The 16417-nt window shown below is 42.2% G+C and overlaps 1 protein-coding gene across 1 annotated transcript in view; it reads right to left on the reverse strand.

Moving 5' to 3' along the window:
- Positions 1 to 897: 897 nt before the first annotated feature.
- The window catches only part of LKAAEAR1 (LKAAEAR motif containing 1), a 128432-nt gene continuing 112912 nt past the window's right edge, over positions 898 to 16417 (reverse strand). Inside the window, exons 3-4 of the mRNA XM_085619669.1 lie at positions 16240 to 16362; positions 898 to 2986 (exon numbers count right to left, since the gene is read on the reverse strand). Coding sequence (XP_085475795.1) covers positions 2924 to 2986; positions 16240 to 16362 — 186 coding nt within the window. The 3' untranslated portion in view covers positions 898 to 2923. The remainder of the gene's footprint in view (positions 2987 to 16239; positions 16363 to 16417) is intronic.

Here is a 16417-nt window from a genome sequence, read left to right on the forward strand (position 1 = left end):
CGATAATTATCGCTCAGCGCTCTTAGCGCGAGGATAATTATCGCCGGCCAACTCTGAATTTTATCGCGGAGATAGCGTGCTATCAGCAACGCTTATCTCCAAAGCGATAAAATTCAGAGCGCAAGCTGCCAATTGTGCGATTATCGCTGGAAATACAGCGATAATCGCACAACGTTTGGCGAAAGCTTGCTGATAGGGATAGACATACTTAGCCATGATATCCACCTTACATAGGATATCATGGCTAAGTCAGTTTTGAAGCAGGCGTAAGGAAAGTAGTGATAACAGAGGTTATCGCTACTTTGCTTGTCGCTCTGCAGGTTAGCGTGCCCATTGATAATTGGAGAAATGTCGCTTAGCGACATTTCTCCAGTTATGTCAGGGCAGGAACTCCCACTTTGCATCTCATTAGAGATGCAAAGATGGGCGTTGGGGGAAAGGGTGATAATGCAAGGATTCACGCGATAGCGTGATCTTGCTGATTAGGCGATAAAATTATCACCGCTTTCCGTCCAAAAACGAACACTAAAGCGGCGATAATTTTATCCCCGGGGCTTGATGATATGCCCCTAACTCAGGTTTACATAAGATTGCAGAAATATAAAAAACTGGACAGGCCCTGTGTCCCTTTAGGCAGTCGACACTGATTAGAACTTCTCACTGGAACAGCAGAGAACTTCCCACTTTGCTGTGGGCGGGACTTCTCGAATAGGAGGTGCAAGACAGAGATCATTGTAGTGTGAAGAGATCGCATTAAGTAAAACTGTATTCGGTGGAGATGGGGAATACCTACTTGGGTCAGTATGAGACAACACTCAGTACAGTTAGTTTCCACGTATTTACTTTACACATATTTTCAATTTGAGGCACAGTGAGATAGTTATTTTCCAAGGTTTAAACAATTTATTAAAGATGTCTGCCAAACAAAGGATTAGAACATTGATCTACAGTTCCAAGGTTAACAAATTAAGCACTAGACCACAAATACTCTCAGTTCTATATTTACAGAGGAGGCATTCCTGTTCTGAGGGAATGGTTGTGCACCCTTATTATACAATGAATGCACCTCATACATATTCAATGAGGGACATTTACAACTGTTTAGTATCTGTAATCATACTGGTATTGGATTAGCATGGCAGCAGCTGTAGTACACAACACCAAAATACAACCATGGGAGTAATTTGCCAGAGATGCACTCTTGTTTGGAGTACATACAAAAAGTTTGTAAATCAGTCCAGGATAAAAAAAACAGCATCTAGTGCACCACCATTCCAGCATTCCTAGGTCCTATACAACTGATTACAATTATCCCCTGGTTTTACTCCAAAAGACTGATGTACACAAAAAGAAACCCAGTGTGCAACCTTCTGGAAACCTAGGGACAAGAACATAATGAAATGCCAGATACCTGATGGCGTGGTGTCTGTAGTCTGATCATTTTACTGAAAGATTTGTTAGTATTGGTTCAACAAATTGTGTACAGGTTCTGTAGAAGTCACTGGATCAGATGATCTTAACATATGACGAAACATGTAAATTAAATTATATGTGGGCCATATATTTTACTATAAGCAAGATACTTCATTCTTTAGTAAAGCGCTGATTTGCAAGATCTGGATGCCAGTCAAAGTCTTTCCTGCACACTCCCTCTCCATGATATGCACATGCCTGCATTATGCTTGAGAGCCAGAAGTAATAGTATAGGATGTACTCTATGATGGTGACCACACCAGGGTGCACTTCATAATGTAATAAGCGACCAATGGGAGTCAGCCTACCGCCAATTTCATATGAGTCTACTACAAGTTATGATAACTATGAATGGGTTCATATGCAGGCTCGTCTTACAGAAATAGCATGTCCTCCCACTTCCAATAGGCCTACATCTTGCCATTCAGTTCCTACGAACACCCAATATGTGTATGTGATTAAGTAACATCTCTAAACCCTTCGAGTTGTGTCCTAGGCTGGCTTGCCAACCTTTTTATGTGCAACCCAATCCAGAGGGAACTTCTTACAAGCACCGAATTATATTGTTGTGCACTTAATATTGAGAGGACATACAAATGGTGACGGTTCTTCCCACTCCCTGCTTGTTTTGCTTGAAAGCAGTCAATGGCCAACAAAATTCTCTCCATGTGAGGATTGTTTCCTAAGTATTGAGTCAATGCAGTTCTAATGAATGTGGCACCGCTATATATTCATTTGTACATATATTTGGCCACCGGCGCACACCAGAAAATGAAACAAGTGTGCAATTCGTGTGTATGGTCTATGTACATATCAGCATACACATCCTGTGATTGTGCATGAGCTTGTTCTTGGCAAGGCTTCCAGAAGCTGAAAAGCCATACAGTAGTTCTGCTTAAGGGCACAAGCATTGCTAGAAGGAGGCTGAATATTGGCTTGAACATACCCAGTCCACTGTTCAAGTCTGGAGAACAACCACAACACCTCAAGGCAATAGGCATTTGTTGAATAAGAGAAACCAGTGTTGCCTTGGGCAGATCCCAAGCAATTGGCGCCCGTGGATACATATTCCATGGCGATATCGTCTTTCACAGGTTACGTGAGTGGACCATGGATACAACGTTATGCACAAAGAATACATTTCTCTAACTTTGATTTCTTGCGCCTTGAGTTCAATACATCTTGCAATGCTTTTGCTGATTTTAGGACTTCTGATCAGATATTGCGTTGCCTTGAATCTGAAAGGCAGAAATCCAGAGGCACTCGGGACTACTCCAATATGTTCACATTGTGTCGAGGGGTTTTCCATAGACGCCTCCCAAAGCAAAGGCGGACAAAAGAGGAACACAGGTGAGTCTGCAGAACTCTTGTTTATCTTTTTCTGCGACGCTTTTTGGGGCGTGGCCTGGCTAATCCAAGCAGTCTTCTACATCCTCCTCTTGCAGATGGTTCAGATGATCCTCTTGTAGGTGAGTCCACTGTCATCCATAAGGATGGTCTCCACTCGCTCTCTCTGTGGAAACAAACATACAGGATTCAACATGGATCCCACAATACCCATAAGCAACAATGTCTGGAGGTTTGTTAGATCCCCAGACTCAGCCCTAGCTGCCACACAGGCTTGACTACAACTGCCACCCTACTAGCCGTGCACCCCGGAAAAGGTACTCAGGAACCTGATGTGAATCGGTGGTGTACGGGCCCAGTCAAGGATATGAAGAGCTATATAAATCCAACATTATAAATGCACAGCTATCACTCATTCACCTTTGCTGCACTTCATGGATAATGATAGCTAAACATTCAGTGCAAGACCATATCTATGGTCTCTGCCGGATGCGCAGAGCACCAAAACAGTTCCCGCATCAGCCACACGGCACTCAAACATTTGCTTTCCATCCACATTCTAGCATCTGATGCTCAAGTGTCTAATCTCTCACTCCTTTTTTCTTCAATGCATAACAAGGCAGAGTGACAAAGACCCATTAAGTGCACAACTCTGATCCTCATGCACAACATGAAAACACTGCCACATAGGACATATGATAGACACTCGCATTTCCTTCCGAAGCACTTACACAGAGAAGCGTGCTACCTGACCACAAATGCGCTTCTGAGCATCATTAGGAATATGAAGTTTTACAATGCAATTACAATAAACTAGACACTTTATTGCCAATTTAATGGCTCAAATGTTATTTACTAACTGCAAGGGCAACTCAAAAATCATCATACGCTGTAAACTGGGAATGTCCCGCATTGGTCCAGAATGGAAAGATTCATACATAATTTTCAGGATAAGTACTATGTAAATGAGGCTCAGTCTCATTCTGGCCCACATTAACTAAGCATTTGCATTGTCCTTGCGTCGTGCATGGCAGTGCAAAGGGTAAGTAAGATTTATAAAGTCACGTAGGGGGCAATTTGCTCCTCCTTGCGTGACTTTGTAAAGAAAGTTTGTAGTGGTATGCGTTTCATGCATGGAGGATGGGCATACCTATGGATCCACCCATGGAATACAGCAGAAGCCCAGATTTACTGAAATCCATGAACTGGGGATTGCAGCAGAATGGCATGCCACACCAACCATTGCATAACAACAAGAATTATATTTATTTCTCCTTGTTACATCTTCTTTCTATTCATGATAAATTCTGCTTCTTGCACAAACAGGCAAAATTGCCGCTTAGGATTGTTTTGTGCAGGAAGGTGCTTCTTCCTGCACATAAACAATCCTGGCTGTAACAGAGGCATCCTTGCGCCATGGTGCAAGGGTGTCTGTATTGGTGCTAGGCAGCCTCCAGTGTGCAAGTGTAGGTCGAGAGCTGGAGGGTCTTATTGTAGTAGATACGGCACTGTTCACTCTCTCCTGTTCACACAATACAGCGCTGCAACTTTGCTTGCTGCCCTGCGTTGTATGAACTTTTAGTAAATACGCCGCTCATTTTATAAACATTTTCTTACATAGCTATCCTGAGTATCTTACATGGAACCCCCCTCGCCCACTTTGAACCTACATTGGAAACCCCAATTGAAGGCTCCCAATATCAGGCGCACCATAAAAACTACCAATGTACAGAAAACCTTCATCTTACAATCTCATCACTAGCATTTACTGAGGCCAGGTTACAATACACCCCACACTGGCACAAAAATCCCCTCTTGCATACATTTTTGCAGACATAATGCTGCCCAGGAGAATGTCATGTGACGAAAGGGCAAGCAATTGACGATCTCTGTGCTGTAGAAATCTTCCAAACATCTTTTAAAACCCACATGCTCTTCAGTGAGACAAGAAAACAGGGGACGTTGGTTGAAATAGATTACTGCAAAAGTACAAGTCTGTATAACTAAAGAGAAACCCATCCACTTTAACTGACCCAGACAAAAAATTAAAACCCTTACTCTAGGATTACAGAGATCACCAACCCATCAGACAGACATTAGAACCAACTTATACACTCTCAGCAATGCACTCAGGCCCATGCACACCTCACATTCACTGATACACACATTCTTCTAAAACCAAGGAGAGTATAGTCATACTTTACACAGCATGAAGTCGACAGAGACCCCAAGTGGATGGATCAACAGGTAGAGGAGACGCATATTAGATGGAGGCAGAAATGACCCACACCCGATTGTGATACACTCGGATGAGACAACCCTCGCGGTCACATGGGTTTGGCCAACATGTTGCAATGACAACCCACATCCCTCTTCTAAAACTGCAGGAAAACACCATGTGTATGTTCTGTCTGTGTATTTTTCCTCCTCAGGGGACATGTTCTGACTTGTGAGAGCCTACAGCCTGTAATTATATTAAGAGGGTTAGTTTAGAGGATTTGCTTACTATTTTTCCTTTTCCCCCTCTTCTACAACCCAAAAGTACATAGGGGGTACCTTTCTCTTACAGTGTATGTTCTGTCTGCAGACAGTTCCCACAACGTACTCCAAAGACACATATATGACTGAAAGAAAAGGGTTAAAGGGACAAATAATAGGTGGGCATGGACAATAAAAAAAGGGAATATCACAAAGAAAGATGGAAGCTCACTTGAGACCCCTTCTTGTGATCTATTCTGAACAGAGGGCAAAATAATCAAGAAACAAATCTACTCAGGATGGGTTTAAGGATATTTAATTTATGGTTGACAAAAACCAAAAGTAGTGAACTCGAACAAAGAAAAGAACCTCAACTCAGAGGACACCATCCAATCACTTTGGTCACCATTGGACCGCAGGGACTCTTTGCTAATCCGCTCGAATACTTACAGGACGACCATTGGACATATTATTTAGCATCTTTTAACTTGAAAAAACCCTTGGCGTGCCAGCCATACGGGCGAAACACGTCAGCTGATTTTTTGTTTCTTTCATTTGACTTGAAATAAATAAACAAACTAAGAAAAGTCCATAGCACACCTGGATATTGGGATATTTAGTCCCGGAATTTAAACACATACACTCGACACGACCTGTCTTTCCTACAGTTAATAACCAATGAAGTACAGGGACGCTAAAAACATTTTGAAAGGTGTTCTTCCTTTGTGGGGGTCGCTGACAGCCAGAGACAGGTGGAGTTCAAAGTGGTTTGCTGAGTGTTGAATAATATAGGCATCGATTATTCCACATGTTCACCGTCCACCAGTCCTGCACGCTGATGACGTAGCACACATTTGATATATATAATGGGCTCTTTGTAGTGAGATGGAAAACAGAACACCATCTATTACCTATTTTAAATTAATTTAGAGATGTGTATAGGGTTTGTGTGCACTAACACCAGCTTTGGAGCACTTACAGAGAGGGTGGCAATGTATGAGGCTGTTCAGTACTACACAGATGTGCCAATGCCATACTATTGGCTATCACAGGCCTCCCAACAGCACTGGCCTCACACAATCATTCAGCAAAACACACCAGAGAGAGCATCTCATATGCACCCAACACAACCCAGACATGCTTATGGCAACTTCCACATCACTCACAGCAGCACTTCCTCCCCAGAGAACCAGGGTGAAACACAATATAACATAGATTCTATTCTCCAATACTTCAGAATCACGTTAGAAAGAACATCCGACAATACTTAGTAGGGCCACATGAACATTTATTTGTCTTAACTATGTCTACTGGTGTTTTATACACAATTCTGTGCCAGCAAATCTTTAAATGATGTGATTCAGTCACTTCAGAGTCATAGCGCCGATACCCCATTACTCCTTCTGCCCCCGGCATGCAAGTGACACGTGAAAAGAGGGAGCCAACAAAAGACCAAACACCACATTTTGTTGGAGGAAGGTTGCTGGAGGATGAGGGGTCGTGGTGGCCAGGTATTTATCCCTCCCAGCCCACTGCCCCCTCCCCCAAGGTATGTCTGCACTGGAAGAGCCCACCTTCCCCTGGAGGTGGGCGAGAGGTAGCAGTAACCCCACCAAAACCATTGGGATGGGAGCGTCTCGCGGGGCATGGTCATGCAGCCTTAGGCCTCTGCCCATCAAGTTGGCTGCGATGTACGTGCCGCGGGCAGCCTCATTAAAAGTACAATGAGAATCACTTCCCTCACAACAATGACATTAATGGGCAGTTAAGGTAACATTTTTCAATGTACGCCCGCTGTAGAGCACACCTCATCAGCTATTAATGTCTCTAGGGTTCCTTAATAAAAGATTCAACTCTTCTGTGGTAGTTCATCTGGGGGGACCATATTAAGCTTCTTGGGGATTTCCACGGGTCCACATCTTTATCAGCTTTCCTATCAGGTACAGTTTTTCTCAGGTGCAATTTCTCTGCCAATGACCATTCGAGGACATCTTTACGTTATTACCCCTGGGACGGAACCGCCTTATGCAACCAATGGATGGCTGTCCTCCTTCAGGCTATTAACATTCATGAACGAGCACATTTGTATTTAATCTGTTTTTTAAACATCCCCAAAAAAGGGTGCGCCCCAGTCAGCATCCCTAACCCCTATGTAGACACATGAATCTCAATCAACGAAGTTTATATGAGACCGTACACTCAGTACAACTCAGACATGCCACATTCCACCAATGAGACCCCACTACGTGAATGTACCAGTACACGAGGCATGGCATGTACAAATGTTATGTGTTAAAAAATACCCACACATGGGAAGTCCATAAGAAATTTCTTAGACAAGTGAACAAACAACTGTTTAAAAGAGGGAAAGGGGTGAAGGAACGTAAGAGATGGTGAAGTGAAAGAAAAAAGAAACACTGACATGGTATATAACCTATCAAATGTAAATTTCAGCGATAAGAGCTTTTTAATTGGTGTTTAGTATTCTGAAGTCTCAATTCTGTGGTGTTATGCTCTCTGATGCCACTTTAAGAGCTGACCTTGGGGAGGCTTTCTTGATGGCACTGTGACTAGTGGCTCAGCTAATCCCAGTGATTATGGGAAAATGCTCTGGTTTGATATGGCTTTATGTGGTCCCTTCACCAATCCACCCCAGCTGCTTTCATGTACTGCTCTTCCTTGGTTGTTGCCTGGAGGTGCAGATGGATTAGTTACTTACCTGTAATCCTAGTTCTCTTCCAGGGGTATCCTCATCAAAGTCATAAGCATTAGAATATTCCCGCCCATGCGCGGGACCCCGGAAACACTATATTATATGTGCACCACATATATATCCATATATATATATCTATATATATATATAAAAACAAGCAACTGCAGCCTACTAAACACCAGAGCTGAATCATGCCATAAGTATTCTCTACCATACATGACAAACATGCATTAGAAACAGGAGAAAACAATAGCAAAACTTGTTTTAGAAACTGTTTTAATGCTCAGCACACAGTAGAAATCCTCATAAATCACTGAAAGCATAGGAAGCTCCCAGGCTGCATTGCAAACACCCAGTCTAAAAAGACTGAAAAGCTAACTTGTAGCTGCATAGCAATAAACTGACACCGTGCCTTTAAGGCACACCTGACCCTTGCAGATCTCTGACATCGGGACGTCATGCAAGAAGGCAACAGTGGCCGCTTTCCCTCTAGTGGAATGCGCCTTAGGCGGCACGAGTAAGGGCCTTTTCGCCAGTTGGTAAGCTAAGGTGATGCAGGACACAATCCATCTGGAGATGGATCTCTTAGCGGCTGGGAAGCCTGTTCTCATGGCGCCATAATTGACAAATAACTGATCTGTCTTCCTGATGCCCTTGGTACTTTCTAAGTAGAACTTAAGTACCCTCTTGAGGTCCAAGGAATGAAGTGTTTCCGGGGTCCCGCGCATGGGCGGGAATATTCTAATGCTTATGACTACTGATGAGGATCCCCTGGAAGAGAAATATCGGTCTCAAAGTCCTTCCCATCTCATGGACTTTTAGTCGTTGATGAGTGTCACGTGCTTTCTTCCTTCTGGTTGTGTGGGTCTCATCTGTATTCTACGTTTGTGAAATTGATCAGTCCCTCCCTTTTTATATGTCCATCTTGGGTGCCGATTCCTGAATTGTGATTGCCAGAATATATTGACAGCTGCTAATAAGTGCTTTTACGGCTTGGCCATCCCTGGATGACAGGTCTCTGCTTCACTCTCCTCTTTCCGTGCCTGTGCCGTTTAACAAATGCAATATGTGCCCTCTTCCGGACCATTGTGTCTCATTGACGACCGATCATTAGACTTGTACACTGTACTTTGTCTTTTCCTTACCTAGATTTACCCTCAATGTGTTGCATCCCTTCTCCTTTGCTTTTCTGTCTTACATCCAATAGCAATGCTTTGCCTTTGACGCGCTCACCCACTTTGTCTCCATGTCTCGAGAATTTTTGTTACAGAAATTGGCGTTTTGAGGAATTGCCATCGCATGGTTGTTGACGGGAAGTCTTCAATTGCCCATATTTGAATTAAGTCCTTATTTGGGAACATATTGAAGGTACAATGTCAAAACAGATGTTTTAGTACCGCTACAAAATCATCCTTGATTTACCAGGCTCCTGGCACAGAGTTGAATGCATGTGAGTTGAAAGCATAATGGTCCTGGTCCAGAATTCTCTTGTGGTTCAAATGCCCACAAAGAGTTTCTTTGAGCTTTTTGTATGTCTCTTTCTTTCTGTAGGAAATCTCCTTAGTTTTATCCTTCAGGAGACACTTTTTTATCAGCGACAGATGGTTTTACTTTACTGTGTTTCCCCATCTGCTTTGAAAAAGGTATCCAGTGACTCAAACGCTCTCTTCCAATTCAGCCCCAAATATATGTCCAGGGGTGTAACTTCAAGAGGGTGTTTGGTGTCTTACACCCCCCTAATAAATGTATTTTCTGGTAAATACTTGAGTGCAGGTATTTTGAGTCAGATATGGTGAGGTGTCTGTCGGATTTCACCACAACTTTTTACATACACACAAAGTCACACACACACTCCCTCTCTTGGTTTTGAAAGTCTTTAAAAGGGTTGATTACTTGACAAAATATTATGATTGCTCTCACTTTGTACCCCTACCAATCCTCATTCCTCACTCCTCACCCTTTTCGCTGCCCCATAGGCTCCTCTCATGCGCCCTGCTTGTATTATAAAACTTTTGGAGTAGTTTATCACCCATGAGTCATTTCTCCACTTGGTATGCTGGATCGCTGCTATTCCCATACCACCAGTCGTTCAGTACCAGGAGATGGGATGTTGCGTGATATGATTGAATATCAGGGGTAGCTATACCTCTGCAGTATGTTGACTGGAAGCATGTTTTAAGCGCAACTCCAGCAGTTTGGGCATTCCATAGAAAGCGTCTTAGTCGTGAATTGAGCTGACGGAACCAGGAGACCGATATCTGAAAGGGGTGATTCTGCTGCTGATAAAGAAGACGCGGGAGGGATAACATTCTAAGTGTCACGACCTTCCTAATATGGATAAGGGCATACGCGCCCAGGACTCCATTACAGCCTGTGTACGCGTCCAAGTGGGGGCGATGTTTCTATTCCACAACACGGATTGAGAGGACGAAATGTAGACCCTGAGGTCCTTGAACCCAGTTGTGGCTAGCGTTACCTCTCCCACCCATGTACCCATTTCCGAGCCTCCGCGAAGAGGCCACAAAATCGACTTTCTAGCATTCATAAATAGGCCAGAGTGTTGACAAAATATCTGCATAATGTGGAGTATTCGAGGTCCCATCCAATGTGGTTCCGTTAGAAAGAAAAGAACATTGTCCGCATATAGGGCGATCCAACAATCTGAAAACCCTCCCAGCCATTCAAATCCCTTTACCTGGGCATTAATTCGGACCCACGAGGCCAGTGGTTTTATTGCTAGTGCAAATAAATAGGGGTATAGAGGGCACCCCTGTCGGGTACCACGTCCTATGGAGAAGGGATCAGAGACCGAATCAGCCACTCTAACCGATGCCATGAGATCGGTATATAGCAGTCGAATATAGGACATGCATCGTGGTCCTAGATTTAGGCACTGTAGGAGGGTAAACAAGTATGTCCACCCTAACGAATCGAATGCTCTATCTATGTCAGCTAGCAGCAGCGCTGCCGGGACTTCCAAATGGTCAATCGCTGCTACAGCATTGTGAACCCGTCGGATATTGTGGCGAGTCGCTCGATGAGGCATAAAGCATATATGAGTTTACCATATATTTGACACAGTATTTTGTAGCACAATATTTTCCCATTATTGTTTGGTAATCCACCCTTAAAAACATGGCAGAGGCCGATACGCAAGTCCCTTGGCAAGCAACAGATAACAAGGACTGTCCTGACTATAATCTGTTGCTGCTTCCACTATCAGGTCTCTGCATCCCAGCGAGCTGAAGGTAGTCTTGCTTAGAAAATCAGGGTGTACACGGGATGCCCCCTCAGAACGTAAAGCCCTGTTCTTGGTGGCATTCCATTCATGGGTAACCCTCAGTGCACACACATGAAAGTTGTGTGGGCTGAGGCACTAAAAAGCCAAAAACCTCCATCCGCTCTTGGGAGATATGTGCCTTTTACTGTGGAAAATGTCGAATATGGTGATTTGTCTTGTTTTTCTTGTTCACAAGGAATCCGCATATAAATGTAAGATGGCGTGCTTTTCAATTTAAGTATAGAAGATACACAGTAATGTTCTGTTAAATTCAACAAAGCCCAATGTTTAGAAAAAAGACCCGCACACAGCGTGAGGCAATCTTCACATTTAATTTTTTCCTTTGAAAACATAATTTCCATTTACTCGGTTCCTCTTCAGACTCCCGTGGGAAGTTCCCTTTTAAAGCACAGCATTTCTAAGTCGTTGCAGAACTAGTTTCAAGAAGAATGTTCTGCATAATGAATGAGGTTTTGTCTCAGCCTACAGAAATGTTTCTGTGTCGTGTTCATGAGTTTTTCCTCTGTGAAGACGGGCACAAGTAGTTCATTTTTCAAACACATTTTTCAATACGAGCTCAAATAAAACATCAAACTGAATGCATGTTTCTCTAATAAAAAATCAAACTGAATGCATGCTACTCAAATAAAAAAAATCAAACTGAATGCATGCTACTCAAATACAAAATCAAACTGAATGCATGCTACTCAAATAAAAAATCAAACTGAATGCATGCTACTCAAAAAAAAAATCAAACTGAATGCATGCTACTCAAATACAAAATCAAACTGAATGCATGCTACTCAAATAAAAAATCAAACTGAATGCATGCTACTCAAATAAAAAATCAAACTGAATGCATGCTACTCAAAAAATCAAACTGAATGCATGCTACTCAAATAAAAAAATCAAACTGAATGCATGCTACTCAAATACAAAATCAAACTGAATGCATGCTACTCAAATAAAAAATCAAACTGAATGCATGCTACTCAAATACAAAATCAAACTGAATGCATGCTACTCAAATAAAAAATCAAACTGAATGCATGCTACTCAAATACAAAATCAAACTGAATGCATGTTTCTCAAATAAAAAATCAAACTGAATGCATGCTACTCAAATAAAAAAAATCAAACTGAATGCATGCTACTCAAATAAAAAAAATCAAACTGAATGCATGCTACTCAAATACAAAATCAAACTGAATGCATGCTACTCAAATAAAAAATCAAACTGAATGCATGCTACTCAAATAAAAAAATCAAACTGAATGCATGCTACTCAAATACAAAATCAAACTGAATGCGTGCTACTCAAATAAAAAATCAAACTGAATGCATGCTACTCAAATACAAAATCAAACTGAATGCATGCTACTCAAATAAAAAATCAAACTGAATGCATGCTACTCAAATAAAAAATCAAACTGAATGCATGCTACTCAAATAAAAAAATCAAACTGAATGCATGCTACTCAAATACAAAATCAAACTGAATGCATGCTACTCAAATAAAAAATCAAACTGAATGCATGCTACTCAAATACAAAATCAAACTGAATGCATGCTACTCAAATAAAAAATCAAACTGAATGCATGCTACTCAAATAAAAAATCAAACTGAATGTATGCTAATCAAATAAAAAAATCAAACTGAATGCATGCTTCTCAAATACAAAATCAAACTGAATGCATGCTACTCAAATAAAAAATCAAACTGAATGCATGCTACTCAAATACAAAATCAAACTGAATGCATGCTACTCAAATAAAAAATCAAACTGAATGCATGCTACTCAAATAAAAAATCAAACTGAATGCATGCTAATCAAATAAAAAAATCAAACTGAATGCATGCTTCTCAAATACAAACTGAATTCTTGCTTCAGGTACCTGACCCCACGAAGTTCACTTTGTTGAGGGGTTTCTATATTCAAAGTCTGAAATGTGTATTTAAAATATGAATGAAATGTAAAATAATATATAAACTCTATTTTGCAAAAATGTTGAAATGTAGATGCTTCAAAATGTTTTGGGGTCCATTAAAATGTTTGATGTGGTTTGGGCACACTCGACGCAGTGGCATCACTATGGGAAAATCCGGACATGAAGTACCTCCATAGAAGGGAAGGAGGTAAAAGAAACCTATATGAACTCTTAATTCACATCCCTCCAATCCAGCTTGCTCAGCCCACTCTTTCGACATGTCCCATTGCTCACCCCATTCAGGTCATTGTGCACACACCCATCATACTCTTTCTGTCTTTGAGTATGGGTATTCCGGCTATCCATTTCAGTATGTCTATATCCCAGCCAGTTTCTGGGACTGGGTCCAATTCACAAAGGGTTGGAGAGAAGAAAGGCAGCAATATCCTTCCCTGATGTTAATTTTATGTGGGAATCCCAAACAACCCCAGTAGCAGCCTGGAGATCTTCTTTTTTGTCCCACACATCATTAAATATTGGGATTTTTTGTGCACCTACTTACAAAGAGCACACACTCTTGCTAGGGTATTTACTTTCCAGTAGAAAAGGCATTTTGTGTTGGAAAGGTGCCTTATTTCAGCACAACTAGTGCTTTGAGCTGCTTTTTTGGCCTCTTGGCGTGAAATTTGATGTTACTTGGGTCGAACATGGGCATTACAGCGCAAGCATCCATAGTTTTTAATGTTAAGCCTGAACTACTAAGTTAGTCAGACTTGGCTTTGCTTGAAAAAATAAAGCATCCTTGAGGCGGGCACTAACTTTGAAATATATTTTTATTTCTCCAAATATTAAAACACTGCATGTGTGCTGCACTGTACAGCACACTTCCAATGTCTGTCACAGGATTTTGTACTTAAAGGGTAGGCTTCCAGTACAAACCATATGCTAGACATCATAAACACACCTCTTTACTATGGTGGAAAGGTTGTGCATAGTGCTGGGTAGCCTGTTTGTGAACCAATGCAGGCAAAGAGAGCAGCAGCAGGTCATTTTTAGGTCACAGTGTACCAGACAGCGCATCCTGAACATGATGACCATGCCTGTATACTTCGTGAGTGAGCCCTGAGAAAGTCTGCTGTCACAATAAACAACATAGACGAAACACAGGTTGGCATTCGGGCAAGTGTAAAGTCCGAGTGTGAGGACTAGAATTGGATACTACAATAAAAGAACAGTTGATACCACGACTTCGACATATGATCTATTATTGAGTGCTCGGAGATTTGTTTGAATTCAACTCGGAAAATGTTTCCCTTACATCATACAACACATGGACAATCAAAATACGGACTTTTAGGCATAACTACTGACCACACAGATTTGGATGTGTGCGCCGATATACCTAGCCACCATTCTGTTTGTCTGAAATTCTTTAATACGATCAAAACAAAATCATTACTCTAGGTGATGCAATGTCCACACATTTTCGTTTGTGCACTGTATTGTTTTATTAGTAAAATTGTATCTCTGTGCAAATGCAATGGTAATTTCAATTCAAAATGTGTTGTCTGTAATGGCAGTGCGCTTTCAAACGATGCATACTCCGCTTTTCACCAATAAACTCTACTCTGCACCACTCCACACCACTGTACTCTTCTCTGCACCACTCCACTTTACACCACCGCACGCCACTGCACTGTGCACCAGTCCACTCTACGCCACTGCACTCTGTGCCTCTTCATGCTATACCTCTCTACTCTGCCCTGTACCACTCTACGCCAATGCACTCTTCGCCACTCTACTCTACTCCACTGCACTCTACACCACTCCAATCTAGGTCACACCAATCTACTCTGCACATCTCCACTCTACACCACTTTACTCTATGCCACTCTGCAACACTGCACTTTAGGCACTGCAATCTATGCCAATACACGCTACGCCAAGGCACTTTACCCAGTAACACTCAACTCTCTGCCCCTGCACTCTATGCCAATCTACTGTACACCAGCTAATCTACTCTGCATCACTGTACTCTATGCCACTGTGTACACCACTTTACTCTAGGCCATTACACTCTATGCTACACAACGCAACTGCACTCTACCCTGCACCACTCCACTCTACGCCACTTCACTCGACTCTGAAACAATCTACTGTATGCCACTGTACTCTATGCCACTCTGTGCTACTCCACTCTATGCCACTGCACTCTACGCCACTCCACTCTATGCCACTGCACTCTACGCCACTCTACTCTATGCCACTGCACTTTACGCCACTCTTTTCTGTGGCACTCCACTCTGCTCCACTCTACTATGCACCACTGTAATATATGCCACTGCATTCTACAACAGTGAATTCAATGTCACTGCACTTTACGCCACTATACTCTGCAACACTATATGCCAATGCACTCTACACTGCTTCAATCTACTTTATGCCACTCCAGTGTATGCCACTCTACGCGACTCCACACTATGCCATTCCAGTACAGGACACTCTTTGCCATTCCACTCTATGACACTCCATGCCACTCTCCTTTATGCCACTGTTAGCCATGGTGAACAGAAGCCACGCTAGAATACAACATGGCTAAAACACAGTGGCAAAGCCAATAGCTCTTGCATAGGTGAGACCTATTGGCTTTGCCAATGCTTGTTAGCAAATATGGCTCTGTACTGCTTTCTCCCCTTTGCGCAACGCAGCACAGCAACTTTGGTTGCTCCGCTGTGTTGGACAAAAAAACAATAAATCTGAGCCACATCTGAAATGGTGTTGTGTAAAAAACACATCTGGACAACTGTGTTGTAATTACCAAGTACCATTTCAAGAGTAAATTCAATTAAAGAGGACTTTTTCATTGAGCCTCGGTCAATATTTTATACCTGTTTCACCCTTCTCTAATGCATCACTTACTTGTAACTCCTATTTCTCTCTCTTAACCCTGAAGCTGCCCATTGTCTCATCCAGTTCTATCAAAGCATTTTTTTTTTAAAACGGAACAGTAGAAACTTACCTCCACACGTCCTAGGGGATCTGGGGGGTATCGTATGTTCTCTTGTGGTGGAAGAAAGACCTGCAATCTGACCGCGTCTCTGGCAGTGGGCTGGCTTGCAATCAGGTGGTTTATTTCTTGAGACTGGGATAAAAAGACAATAATAGAATCAAGTCAGAAAATTAGACTGTGGTCATGT

Source organism: Triturus cristatus, chromosome 7 (assembly GCF_964204655.1).
Source record: "Triturus cristatus chromosome 7, aTriCri1.1, whole genome shotgun sequence".
Lineage (NCBI taxonomy): Eukaryota > Metazoa > Chordata > Amphibia > Caudata > Salamandridae > Triturus > Triturus cristatus.